The 13,631-nt window shown below is 35.7% G+C and overlaps 1 protein-coding gene across 2 annotated transcripts; it reads left to right on the top strand.

Moving 5' to 3' along the window:
• Positions 1 to 1,265: 1,265 nt before the first annotated feature.
• On the top strand, positions 1,266 to 13,397 carry LOC123893578 (serine/threonine-protein phosphatase BSL3-like). Of its 2 annotated transcripts, none has more exons than XM_045943326.1 (21): positions 1,266 to 2,110; positions 3,627 to 3,687; positions 3,805 to 3,883; positions 3,990 to 4,069; positions 4,161 to 4,255; positions 4,357 to 4,456; positions 4,998 to 5,067; positions 6,170 to 6,271; positions 6,351 to 6,432; positions 6,700 to 6,879; positions 7,685 to 7,955; positions 8,040 to 8,277; positions 8,377 to 8,547; positions 8,844 to 9,082; positions 11,064 to 11,148; positions 11,231 to 11,329; positions 11,408 to 11,607; positions 11,690 to 11,765; positions 12,261 to 12,396; positions 12,484 to 12,623; positions 12,739 to 13,397. In XM_045943326.1, the coding sequence occupies exons 1-21, from the start codon at positions 1,684 to 1,686 to the stop codon at positions 12,820 to 12,822; spliced, it is 3,015 nt and encodes a 1,004-aa protein (XP_045799282.1). In that variant the 5' UTR covers positions 1,266 to 1,683; the 3' UTR covers positions 12,823 to 13,397. The 2 variants fall into 2 exon arrangements, with proteins under 2 accessions (XP_045799282.1, XP_045799283.1); XM_045943327.1 differs by having other exon boundaries at positions 1,274 to 2,110; positions 8,043 to 8,277.
• Positions 13,398 to 13,631: the final 234 nt, after the last annotated feature.

Genomic DNA, 13,631 nt, shown 5'->3' with positions numbered 1-13,631 from the left:
ATTATATAATATTATTCTTTACATGTTGCGTTCAAATAATGATAGAGTAGTGATGATTGATAAAATCTAAAGGATTAAAATAAAAGATTTTGAAGATAATAAGATACCATGTTGATCTGGCATGTAATTGGTCCTCGTGGACTTGTCTACGAGATTCCACTGCCCTTAGAATTATAGTAATAGTCTAACAGATTGAGAACAGAAAGAATGGTATATAAGTCATAGTTCAACTTAAAATAATCTTGTTTATATAAACAATAAGTTTGTTAAATTTTGTAGAGCTCGATGGAATCAAGTTGGTTGAGAATATATATCTAAAATGGGTATTCGGTTGCGCAGAGACTAATCCTCGAACCTTTAAATACTTCAATGAATGATAAATTCTTCCTAAGAGTTTTAATATTGTTGAATGTTCAAAGTTGAGATTGAACTCAGTACCTTAGTTAAGTTAGAAGAGACAACGACATCTAATCTAAGTGCTCTTCCTGATTATATCTCTAAAAACAACAATCACATTGTTACATCTTTCATATGAAACAACGACGCTTTGACGTGTGTCCTTGTTGTTTCTTATGAAAGACGTAGCAATATTTGTTTCTTTTAGAAATATAATAAAGAATGTTAGATCAACCGATTTCACGGACCATAATCCTATTTTTTTTCAAAAGCGAAAAAAGAAACACATAATATACTTTTTCTTTTTTGCCAAAAAACACATAATATATTTAAGGTATAATTACACTTTTAGTCACTTATCTTTATTTTAGGTTTCAAATTGATTCCTTATTTTTTAAAAATTTCAAGTTGGTCATTTATCTTTTTTGCAGGTTTCAACTTGGTCCATCCCGTCCAAATTTTCACTATTACCGTTAACTTTGGACACATGTCATCTTTCCAAGTGTGGTTTCTGTTTGCCACGTGTCCAAATTTAACGGTAATAGTAAAAAAATTGACGGGATGGATCAACATGAAATCTACAAAAAAGATAAGAGACTAATTTAAAACTTTTAAAAAATAAGAGACCAACTTAAAATCTAAAATAGAGATAAGGGACAAGAAATGCAGTTAAACCTATATTTAAAAAACAATTTATTTATTTTCACACTAAAATAGCAAAAATAAAATCTAGAGAGAGAAAGACACTTCACCTTCCTTTCAAACTCACAAAGATAGAAAGAGACACGGCCAAGAAAAAGCAATTGCATTTTTTTAGTAATATTATTAATCATAACTATTAATTATTATTTTGACTGAAATTATTATTTATTATTTTATTTTTTCTTTGGGGTTGTGACTGTATATTTCGTTGTTTACGATTGTCTTCGTTCCCGTTTCTTTCTTCGACCGCTTTTTTTTTCTTTTCAGCTTTCAACTTTAAAGAGAAACAGAAAAAAAAGAGAGAGAAAAAAAATAATAAACCTAATAAAAAAAACTATTTTCTCTCCGCTATTTATACTCTGTTAATTTTTTTTTCCTCTATTTGATTTTTTTTTTCTTCTTCTTCAAATTGAATAATCAAGGATCTGATTCTGAGCTAAGGTTTTTTCAATTCCGTTACGAACATTTTGAATTCGTTCGTTAGAAGCTTTTTTTTAATTAATCGAATTCGTAATGCGATTATTTACGAATGCGAATTCGAGCTTCGATCTTAACGAAATTGCTTGAAACTTAGGGTTGAAGAAAATGGATGTTGATTCTTCGATGGTTCCGGAACCTGATCATGATCCTATTGCGGCGAATCAAACTGTTTCTTCTCCGGCGCGGGAGGTTGTAGAAGGAGAAAAAGTTACCGAACAACCGCCGGCGGAGTCTGGCGGTGGATCTCCGGCGGAGGTGCAGCAACAGCAAGGGGGGAATGATGTGCAGCAAGGTACGGTTGTTGGACCGAGGTTGGCGCCGAATTACACTGTGGTGAATGCGATTTTGGAGAAGAAGGAGGACGGTCCGGGGCCGAGGTGTGGACATACGTTGACGGCGGTGGCGGCTGTTGGAGAGGAGGGGACGCCGGGGTATATTGGTCCGAGGTTGATTTTGTTTGGTGGTGCTACTGCACTTGAAGGAAATTCCGCGGCTTCGGGGACTCCTTCATCAGCTGGAAATGCTGGAATACGTATGTATTTAGCCATGAAATTATCTTTGTTGTGGTTGAGTTTTGGTAAATGTTAGTTTAATAACTATATACTTTGCATAATTGGTATTTTAAAGTTGAATTGAATTATAGATTAGTAGATTCATATGTGGGTGGGGTTTGGTTTTTTCTGTCAATGTCGAATTATTAGTTACTAGGGCTGTTTGAATGCAAAAACCCTAATTGCATTGTTGTTTTAGGTTGTGGAAATGCATTGATTGCTATGGTTTGGTGATATTTAGGGCTTATTTTTCATAGTATCTATTAGTATTTGGTGCTTCTGAACTTTAATTGGGATAAAATCTGGCTTTGTTGATTACGAAGCTCTATAATAGTTAACTTAGATGGATGGGGTGGATTTGAACAGAAATGAGTGGAAATGATATTTATGATAATTCGTTTATTGGATAGTTTAACTTACAAACACAATAACAATCAAATCTAATTCCCTTGGCTGAATCTGCTACATGGATCACATGACTTCGCAGTACTCTATCAAAAACAAAAAATTGTAGTTTATTAGAGTAAAGCCTTTTAAAGGTTTTCTTCTATAGTTTTCCCTGGTATTCTTTTATTTATTCCTTTCAATTAAACTGTCTTCTATTTGATTTACTAATCACATCGTGCCTTTGTTGAGTAAGTGTTCATTCTAGGGAGCACTTCATTCCACTAGCTTTCTTTCCTTCTTTTAATATAACACAAAAAAAAATGCATTTAGTTGCTCCTTCTGTTACTATCTGCTCCCTTCCACTTCATTATGTTCCATTGCATTCGTTAAAAGGAGCTTGTATGGAAGTAATTCTTCTAGAAGCTTAGGCTTTCTTAGGTTAAATTTAAAGGCCTTAAATGCTTTTACATTTCTAAACACCTTTGAGGGAGAGTCCTTTAGATTTGAAATAGATAAAGCCTTGATACCATGTTAATTGGTAACAGTCAACTCTTCTACAAGATAACATTTTTAGGTGAAGGTCCAAGAATATAACAACTTAGGTTAAAGGCCTTAAAATGCTTTACATTTATAAACACCCTTTGTGGAAGAGTTCTTTCGGTATGAAGCAGATAATGCACAGACCAAACTTTCCTTGTGTTGAAGTTTACATTAATTATGAAGCATTGGAGAGAAGGGGTGTCAACTTGCAATGCCTGAATTCTTGACCCGTTGGCCACAAAGCCTTGACACCATGTCAACAGTCAAACTATTCTACAAGATAAATTTTGTAGGTGATGGTTTCTAGTCGAATGTAACAATGAGGTTTTACCGGGATTTCTTTTCACGTACAATTTTCCGGTTGACAATTTGTCATCTTTGGGTCAGAATTGGCTTCATCTGCATATCTATATGAATATATATGCACATATACCAAAGTTTGTGAAATTGGTAGGATCTTACGATCAGTATTACATTCCCGCGATTTACGATCTTGTGACCCCTCCTCAATCTCATGTAGGATCTCGATTTTGACTACCTTTGACCGCTAATATACCATTTTTGCTTCAGGTTTGGCTGGTGCCACGGCTGATGTCCACTGTTATGATGTCTTGACTAATAAATGGTCTAGGTGAGTTTAGAACTAGGTTATTCTTTCCCACCTCTGTTAATCCATAATTATAATTAATGGTTTTATAGTCTTAGATTAGATGTTCTGCACAGTGCTCATAAGGGAAATATAATGCAGGCTTACTCCCTATGGAGAACCTCCAACACCAAGGGCTGCCCATGTGGCAACTGCCGTGGGAACCATGGTGGTTATTCAGGTAACACGGATGGGATATCTCTGAAGTTATTTTAATGCTGGTGGATTTATTTCCTTTCTTTAAATGATTAACTTAATTCTTTGTGGAATATTGCCTTGTTACATAGGGTGGTATTGGTCCTGCTGGTTTGTCGGCAGAAGACCTTCATGTTCTTGATCTCACTCAGCAATGGCCTCGATGGCATAGGTTAGACGCCTAACCTATGTGTTTTTTATTCCTTTATGACTTTATTTCCAATGAAACTTCATATAATCTAAAAGGTTCTGAATTTATTTAGAGTGTCTGTCCAAGGCCCCGGACCAGGGTCACGCTATGGACATGTAATGGCTTTGGTGGGCCAGCGGTATCTTATGGCAATTGGAGGCAATGATGGTAAGTTGGTAACTTCCCATGCTATCCCATTTGTATTTTTTACCTTGTTTGTGTGTCTGAAAATTAATGGGTGCTACATTTCTTTCCTCTTTTCTTTCCAGGAAAGAGACCTTTGGCTGATGTATGGGCTTTGGACACAGCTGCTAAGCCATATGAATGGCGCAAGTTAGAGCCAGAAGGAGAGGGTCCTCCTCCATGCATGTATGTTTGGATCTCCTTATAAATCATGATTTTCTAGACTGATATTTTGACTTGTTTATATTTTGTAAACTACTTTCTCAAATCTTTATTTGTTTTTATTGTTCTTTTTCTCTCCACTCTTTTTTCTGTAAATAGACTTTTTAAAATTTACCTGGTATATTAGTTTGTGATTGCTTTATTACTTTGTATGAGCATTATGATTGTAGAATAGGCCCACCTTCATTTTCTTGTTGGTTTTACTTTTATGTCGGAGTGTGAAAACTTGAAATAGTTAGACCACTGATTTGAGTAAGGTTGAATTGAAGCTTATCTTAATCTGGCAGTTTTGATTGGCATTAATATCTTGTTATATGTAATGAAGTTGTCTTATCATTACTGTCTTTTTGTTAATGCAAGAGATTAATCTTTTCACCTTTGAAGGCGTAAACAAATCTATGCAGAGTGTCGACCTACCCTTCCTTATATTTATGAAGCATGCTATCTTTTAGTAGAACTTATCATTATGTAGGGTTGATTTGTCAAATTTTATGTGTTTTACTAGGTATGCAACTGCAAGTGCACGCTCTGATGGGCTTCTTCTGCTTTGTGGAGGGAGGGATGCCAATAGTGTTGTAAGTTATCTATTCACTCTGTTTATTTGTTTTCTCTGGAAGCTTGCAATTTGTGCCTTTTCCTCACCTCTCGAGATAGCTCTTGGGCTGAGTTAGGCCTAAACGTCCAAATTTTTAAGATGCTTTGGAAATTATTCTTCTAGATCTGTTCTTGGGCCACCCATATTCTTCCACACTCTAAATGTCCAATCCTAGGCATGAGGGGTATTGTTATTGAGTCATTTGCATTTTTCCATGCTTCAGATGTCCAGCTATAGATATAACCAAAGTAATCGTCATAAGGTTTGGGCAATCCTTCACCTATTGAGCTAGCTTTTGGGTTGAGTTAGTCGTCGCCCAAATTCTAAGAGTATCCTTGAGAGCTGGAAAAAAAACTAAGACAAAACAAAACATTCCAGGAAACTAGGAGTGCAACTAAACAATTCTATCTCTTTGCAAAACAGAGAAAGCAACTACCTTGAGATATCCTGGTCTGAGTTTTATAGACAAGCTAAGAACAAATAACTGAAAGATTTTCATATTTAAATTTAAATTTAAATTAGTACCATAATACCATTTAGACTGGAGTACTTTGACTTGTCAGTTGTCACGTATTGAAGTTCCAGCAGCTTGTTCACATTGCTCAAGCAGGCTATATCAAACATCTACCGGTGGCGTTCATAGTTGTCATCATTTTAGGTTAAATTAAGATGTCTACCTTGAGATATCCTGGTCTGAGTTTTAGGGACAAGCTAAGAACAAGTAATTGAAATTTTTCATATTGAAATTTAAATTGTACTACCATAATGTCATTGAGACTGGAGAGTACTTTGAGTTAACATGTATTGAAATTCCAGCAGCTTGATCACATTGCTCAAGCAGGCTATATCAAATATTTACTGGTGGCGTTCATAGTTGTGAATTGTGATCGCTTTAGGTTTAGTAAAAATGTCCATTGGGTAGTTGCTCTTATCCATTTCTTTCTATTTTAAGGCCTATTCTTACTCAAACTACCTCTAATCAATAAACCTGTTTACTTTCTGTTGGACATTTTTTGTGTGGGCATTTGCAAAGCGTTTTCTCCGAAGCATTACTGGAATTATCATTTTACCACTTATTGCAGCCATTGGCTAGTGCATATGGACTTGCTAAGCATAGAGACGGTCGTTGGGAATGGGCAATTGCCCCAGGTGTCTCACCATCTCCAAGATATCAGCATGCAGCGGTTGGATTCAGTTTCTTATTTCTCTTTTTCTCTTAGTTGGCTATATGTTCAAGGATCATGCTTAATTTAATGATTCTAGGTATTTGTTAATGCAAGGCTGCATGTGTCTGGTGGAGCTCTTGGTGGAGGACGGATGGTCGAAGACTCATCAAGTGTTGCAGGTAACTCAATTAGTATTTTGTTGACTGCTGATCTTAGTACAATTTGGATGTGTGTGTGTATAGTTTTCACAATTTGACATACAAATTGTTATTTATTCTGAAATGTGGAACAGAAGTTCTATTTTCACTCCATTCTTTTGGTGGCATTAACAATTATTTTTACCAATGATCACATACTTTCTTGTATTACTTTAGTTCTACATTGATGCAATATTTAGTGATATTCGAAATGGTGCTTTATATCTGATTTTATATCCCTGCGTGTAGTATTGGACACTGCTGCTGGTGTTTGGTGTGATACAAAATCTGTTGTTACCACTCCAAGAACTGGTAGATACAGTGCTGATGCAGCTGGTGGAGACGCAGCAGTTGAGTTGACTCGACGTTGTAGGCATGCAGCTGCTGCTGTTGGTGACCTGATTTTTATTTATGGTGGTTTACGTGGGGGTAAGTCATTAGTATAACTTTTTGTAGGTTTATCTTATTAGTTCCTATCTATTTGATGTATTGTGATATGTTATCAATCTAGTTATGGCTATTCAGATAATACTCTGCACTTTCCAATACAACTGGAAATGCTGTTCTCTTATCATTAACATGTTCTGTTTGGTTGAATTATTTTCTTTTGTTGTTTTGTGGATGGACTTGAAGCAATAGTGAAATTTGAATCTTGGCTTTGATTCCGTATTTAATTATTTAGACTTGTGCAAATGGTAGAATGTGTTTGATGCCCATCATTGATACAAAAATTCTCAAGTACTGCTACAAGTTTCACGAGATAAAAACTGATTGTGGAATAACTCAATTAGTAGAGATAGTTTTGGTTCTGATGCTGTTAAGAATATGTTTAGCAAGATGCTTTAAGAAACAATAGAGTTGACCAGAATACAAGGGACCCACTTATATATTGGGTAAAGGGCCACACTCACAAAGTCACACCTGACCTGTGTAACTAACTAGTCAAGCAGTTATAACTGCTAACTGAAACAGAATGTAATAACAGAGAAACAGTGGCATGCACACACTCTATGACAAAACTCTATCATGAAGGAATAGAGAACAAAGAAGGCATAGTGCCAGAATTTCTTTCGACATATCCTGCAAGCTAAATGTCTGGTTTCACCTATTTGTTTACTGGATGTCTGTTGTAAATTCTTTGAAATATTCACTTAGTGATTTCATGTTGTGTGATTTAACCATTTCATCACTTCAACAGCTGGACTGACTTGAATGAATTGTGTTTATGCTGCAGGAGTCTTGTTGGATGACCTACTTGTTGCTGAAGATCTTGCTGCTGCTGAAACAACGACTGCTGCTTCACATGCTGCTGCAGCAGCAGCTTCATCCAATGTACAAGCAGGACGCTTGCCTGGACGATATGGATTTGATGATAGGCCAAGGCAAACAATGACTGAAGTGGCTGCTGATGGTTCTGTTGTATTGGGAAATCCAGTTGCACCCCCAATGAATGGCGACATTTATACTGACATTAGCACTGAAAATGCCATACTTCAGGGACCTCGGTAAAAATAGATCGTTTCACTCCCATTGCATGATGTATTTTATGTCGCTTCTTTGGATTAATTCATTCAAATATATTTGAACAGTAGAACTGCCAAAGGAGTTGAGTATCTGGTGGAAGCATCTGCTGCAGAAGCCGAAGCTATTAGTGCCGCACTGGCTGCTGCCAAGGCAAGGCAAGAGAATGGAGAAGTTGAATTACCTGACAGAGACCGTGGGGCTGAGGCTACCCCAAGTGGGAAGCACACATCTTCCTTGATTAAGCCTGACTCTGTAGGGTCAAATAACAGTGCTTCTGGCGGAGTTCGGCTGCATCACAGAGCTGTGGGTGATACATTCTAATTACCATGGAAAAATTATGCTGTGTATATTTTTCTATAAAATATTTAAGCGCAAGAGATAATTGTTTTCAATTTTCTACAGGTAGTTATTGCTGCAGAGACTGGTGGAGCATTAGGTGGTATGGTTCGACAGCTTTCAATTGATCAATTTGAAAACGAAGGCAGGCGGGTCAGTTATGGGACTCCGGAAAATGCAACTGCTGCTAGAAAATTATTAGATCGGCAGATGTCCATCAATAGTGTGCCAAAAAAGGTACAGATTCATCTTTACAACTGGTTTTCAAACAGCATAGTAATAAGTCATTAATTATATTAGTTAAAAGCTTGAAGTTATTATTGGTAATGTTTATTGACCATTTTATTGCCATTACTTACTCTACCTTGCACATTAACATCTGATATTTTTGGGGTTTCTGTATTGTGTTGGCTCACTACATTTATATACACGGCCTCTTGTTTGCTTTGCTTTATTATAACTTGAACAAAGCATGCTTGTTTTGTCTTATAATTACATTTGTTTCTTATGGAGTTCTCTTACCACCTTTATAGGTTATAGCACACCTCTTAAAGCCTCGTGGATGGAAACCACCAGTACGCCGACAATTTTTCCTAGATTGTAATGAAATTGCTGATCTTTGTGATAGTGCTGAGCGGATATTTTCAAGTGAACCAAGTGTCTTACAACTTAGTGCACCAATTAAAATATTTGGTGATTTACATGGGCAGTTTGGGGATCTCATGCGCCTTTTTGACGAGTATGGTGCACCATCAACTGCTGGTGACATTGCGTAAGTTCCTTATCTCCCATTATGGTTTTATTTATAACAGATATTATTTTTGTGCCTGCCTACTGGTGTGCATCATGTGAACCATTTTCAATTGGCGCAAGCTTCTGATTCAGTTAAGCATGATTATTGATGTATTAGATATCAAATCAAAATCACAACCAACTTCGTATATTTATGCCAATTGTTTTTTCTTTATTAGTTTTCTTATCTTTGGTATATTGTTGAGTTTAATCAAAGTTTTAATTGATTACCCCACATGTGCATATTATAGTTTTATTTAATTTTCAATATTTTTTCGTGGCACTGTTTCATCTCCCAAATACCCCAGGCCGACCCAAAGGCCAAACAGCCCAAGCTAGGGCTTTAGGCCTCAAAATTTTGGGCTCAAAGAAGCCCCAAAAACTTAATTTAGTTATAATTTATAATATATCAAGCTACTAATATAAGATTGCTTAACTCAACTGGTTAGGTAGAAAGCCTCATATCTTTAAGATATGAGTTTAATCTTTTTTGAAACAATATGAGTTTAATCTTTAGATTTAATAAAACTTAATTTTTTATGTAATTTTTTTTTGACGAAAGCCTTACAAAATATTACATAAAAAATTAAGTTCTACTGAATTTAAAGATTGAACTCATTACCTTGAAGATATGAGGCTTTCTACCTAGCCAATTAAGTGAAGTAATCTTTTATTATCAGCTTGATATATATATATATATATATATATATATATATATATATATATATATATATATATATATATATATATATATATATATATAACTAAATTATGTTTTTTGGGCCTTCTTTTAGCCCAAAATTTTGAGGTCAAAGCCCTAGCTTGCGCTACTTGTCCCTTGGGCCGGCCTATGCTGTTGTTTTTTTTTTTTTTTAAAATTATTATTTATTACCTTGTAACAAGGACTTATCCTGACAGTTTGCATCGTATACCCGAGCTTACTATGTTGATTTGAGGGTTTATGGTTAAAAATGGAAGAATTGTTAAAAAACCGAGTGTGGGGAAATATGATTTCATTAGTGTGATTAGGATTTAGGAAAATTTCTCGGCTATTTTAGTATAAACAGAGGAGTTAAACTAGTATCAATAAATTGTTTTCTTGTGTTAGTAAGCCCTAAATACTAAAATATCTACAATGCTATTTGTAGACTAGAGAGTCCCACATTAGATGTGATATGGCATGAAATAGTGTTTATAAGTGGGAGACATCCCTTATCTTACAGAGGTATTGTAAGGTTGATTTAGGTCCTACCTGGATTTTTTGATGGCATCAGAATTATTAGGTTTCTATATTGGGCCTAACTCATCCTTACAAACTGACTTGTAAGGTAAGGGGCGTCGTTCTTTATAAACTCAATCCCGACTATCTTTATTCTATGTGGGACTTGGTTTTTTTCCAATAAGAGCCTATTCAAGATCCATTTGGGCCGCCCGTTATTGGGCTACTCAGGTCACACTTCTGATGCCTAGCCTTGGGCGTGAGAGGTGTATTAAGAGTCCCACAACAGATGTGATATACCTGAAACTATATAAGTTGGAGGCATCTATCACCGTACAGTATTGTAGGGTTGAGTTAGGCTTAATCCATATTTTAAGACTATTATGTTACTCCCTCCGATCCTTTTTATAAGAAACAAAACACAAAAATCACAAAGACCAATGAAACACATTGTAAATAGTTATTTCATTTAATACTCTTCTAAAATTAAATTTATTCCATTAATACCCTTATTTAATTACTTGTAATTCCACCAACTTACTTTTAATGTTCTCTCATAATAAATTAGGGCATACATGAGATTAAATATTTAATACATTTGAGAATTGGTCAAAGTTTCTTATAAAAAAGACCAAAAAAATTGTCACTTTTTTCCCTTATAAAAAGGACTGGAGGGAGCATAACGGTGGTGATTTAGGCATTTGATTTTCACTGTTACTAATTTTGTTCAACCGAATTTCAGATATATCGATTATCTATTCCTAGGAGATTATGTTGATCGGGGACAGCACAGCTTGGAAACTATAACCCTTCTTCTTGCTCTGAAGGTACTCTTGATTGTTTTGGTTGTCTTTCTGCATTGCAGGTTTGGTGCCCCCAGATTTATGCATGTTTTTGTGAATACTGCAGGTTGAGTATCCAAACAATGTACATTTAATACGTGGAAACCATGAAGCTGCGGATATTAATGCCCTTTTTGGTTTTCGAATTGAATGTATTGAGAGGATGGTAAGGAATCCCTGCTGCCTGATATTGTTTCTTTATTTATGTTGCCTACACCGACCAACCATGTAAGTTCTTGATCAGGGTGAGAGAGATGGAATTTGGACGTGGCATCGGATTAACCGGCTATTTAATTGGCTTCCTCTAGCTGCTTTAATTGAGAAAAAGATTATTTGCATGCATGGGGGTATTGGTCGTTCAATAAATCATGTAGAACAGATTGAGAATATTCAGCGACCAATTCCAATGGAAGCGGGGTCAATTGTGCTTATGGATCTGTTGTGGTTAGTGCATTTGTGTGCCGTTTCTTGTTTATGACTGCACATCGTGTCCTGGATAATAACAACATAAAATGTTCCTCTCCAGGTCTGATCCTACAGAGAATGATAGCGTGGAAGGACTGCGGCCAAATGCTAGAGGTCCTGGATTAGTTACGTTTGGGGTGAGTACTCCTTACCTGTCATCTATAAATTGATTATTCATAAGTTTAATTACTTGCATATATAAATATGTAATAATTTGGTAGTTAAGTGTTTCTTGATGATAAATATGGCAATGCATGATAATATGCTGAAGTTAAGATCTCCCAAATTATTGAGATATGAAAGGACCAAGTTGAGATTAGACAAGCATAATAGGGAAAAATGTATGTTTGATTAATCGATTTCTAGCTGTCATTCTGGAGTTATGGAAGAGATACTGTGGATCATACACATAGTATCCTTGTTGGATGGTGTGCATACTTTAATCGATTTGTAGCGAGTTCTGAAGTTATTGTATGTTTGATTAATTGATTTGTGACAAGTGTTATTTGAATTGTAGATCATACACATAGTATCCTTGTTGGATGGTGTGCATACTTTAAATAATGCTTTTGCTCTTTGATAGTCTTTTAAATATGTTCTCATGCTCATTTTAATGGGGTTTTGTACTTCAGCCTGATCGAGTCATGGAATTTTGCAACAACAATGATCTTCAGCTAATTGTCCGTGCACATGAATGTGTAATGGATGGGTTTGAGCGTTTTGCCCAGGGACATCTGATCACACTTTTCTCGGCTACAAATTATTGTGGTATATGTTGCTGACTTTCTGTATTGCATTCCATCCTTAGATCATGTTCTCTTTTATATTTTGACTCTTCTACTTGTGTTCCCATAGGCACCGCAAATAATGCCGGAGCAATATTAGTTTTGGGTAGAGACCTTGTTGTGGTTCCAAAACTCATTCATCCATTACCGCCTGCAATTTCTTCACCAGAAACGTCACCAGAAAGGCATATTGAAGATACATGGATGCAGGTACTCATACAGATATTTTCCATTTAATAGTTGTACCATGTGATATAGATATCAAATATAAACCAACATATCTAAGTGAATCTATAGTTGATGTCATTCACAATATTATGCGCAGGAGTTGAATGCTAACAGACCACCAACACCAACTAGAGGTCGTCCCCCAGGTACAAATGACAGAGGTTCGCTCGCTTGGATATAGTGATTATTGAAGATGCCACTAATATTCATGCTTTACTGGCACGTGCTATCGCCTTTTCTGTGCTTTGTATATAGCATGATGCCATTTACGGGAGTCTGCGAACCTGTGATGTTAATCCATGTAGAAAGCAAGGTTTTCTTAGTTCTGGTTCTCACCCCCCAATCAGAAGGCCTTGATAAAGATACAAGTTCGACACGCAATGTTGTTTGCCACTGCTAGGTTTACTGTCTAAAAGGTAGAAGTCGCAGCATCGGTCTGCCCACCCATTGTAAATTGAGCGTAGGTTACGAAGTCAAGGTTGTGAGTTCGACTGGCTATTTTTCTCATTCTTATACATTTTTCACTTCTTGCCCGTAGGCTAATATTATTGTTGGGCTTTTTTTTTCTTTCTAAATCAAGAGGACGAGGGTTTTTACGTGACGGTGAGATATATAGGTCCTTGTATCATAGTTGATGTGTAATTTTCGTCTTGTACAATTAATTTTATGTGTGAATGACGAAGGATGTGAATTTTGATACAAGATTTCAACTTACATTGAAGCTGAACTGAATAGAAGTTTTAACTTTCAAATCAAGGATAACCATTATGGTACAAATAAAAAAGATATACTAGTGAATTTTGATTACAAGATTTCAACTTCACAATTAAGCTGAACTGAATAGAAATTTTAACTTTCAAATCAAGGATAACCATTATGGTACAAACAGAAAAGATATACTACTTGTGAATTTCGAAGAATGTGAATTTTGATTACAAGATTTCAACTTCACATTTAAGCTGACTGAATAGAAATTTTAACTTTCAAATC

Source organism: Trifolium pratense, linkage group LG7 (assembly GCF_020283565.1).
Source record: "Trifolium pratense cultivar HEN17-A07 linkage group LG7, ARS_RC_1.1, whole genome shotgun sequence".
NCBI lineage: Eukaryota > Viridiplantae > Streptophyta > Magnoliopsida > Fabales > Fabaceae > Trifolium > Trifolium pratense.
This window is presented reverse-complemented; position numbering and strand designations above follow the sequence as displayed.

What these genes read in the sequence shown, in the direction of transcription:
- LOC123893578 (XM_045943326.1), top strand. Translation starts at nt 1,684, where the DNA reads ATGGATGTTGATTCTTCGATGGTTCCGGAACCTGATCATGATCCTATT. An exon ending in AGCTGGAAATGCTGGAATAC is followed by an intron (nt 2,111 to 3,626) that starts GTATGTATTTAG and finishes TTTTTGCTTCAG; the next exon opens with GTTTGGCTGGTGCCACGGCT. An exon ending in CCCTTCTTCTTGCTCTGAAG is followed by an intron (nt 11,149 to 11,230) that starts GTACTCTTGATT and finishes TGAATACTGCAG; the next exon opens with GTTGAGTATCCAAACAATGT.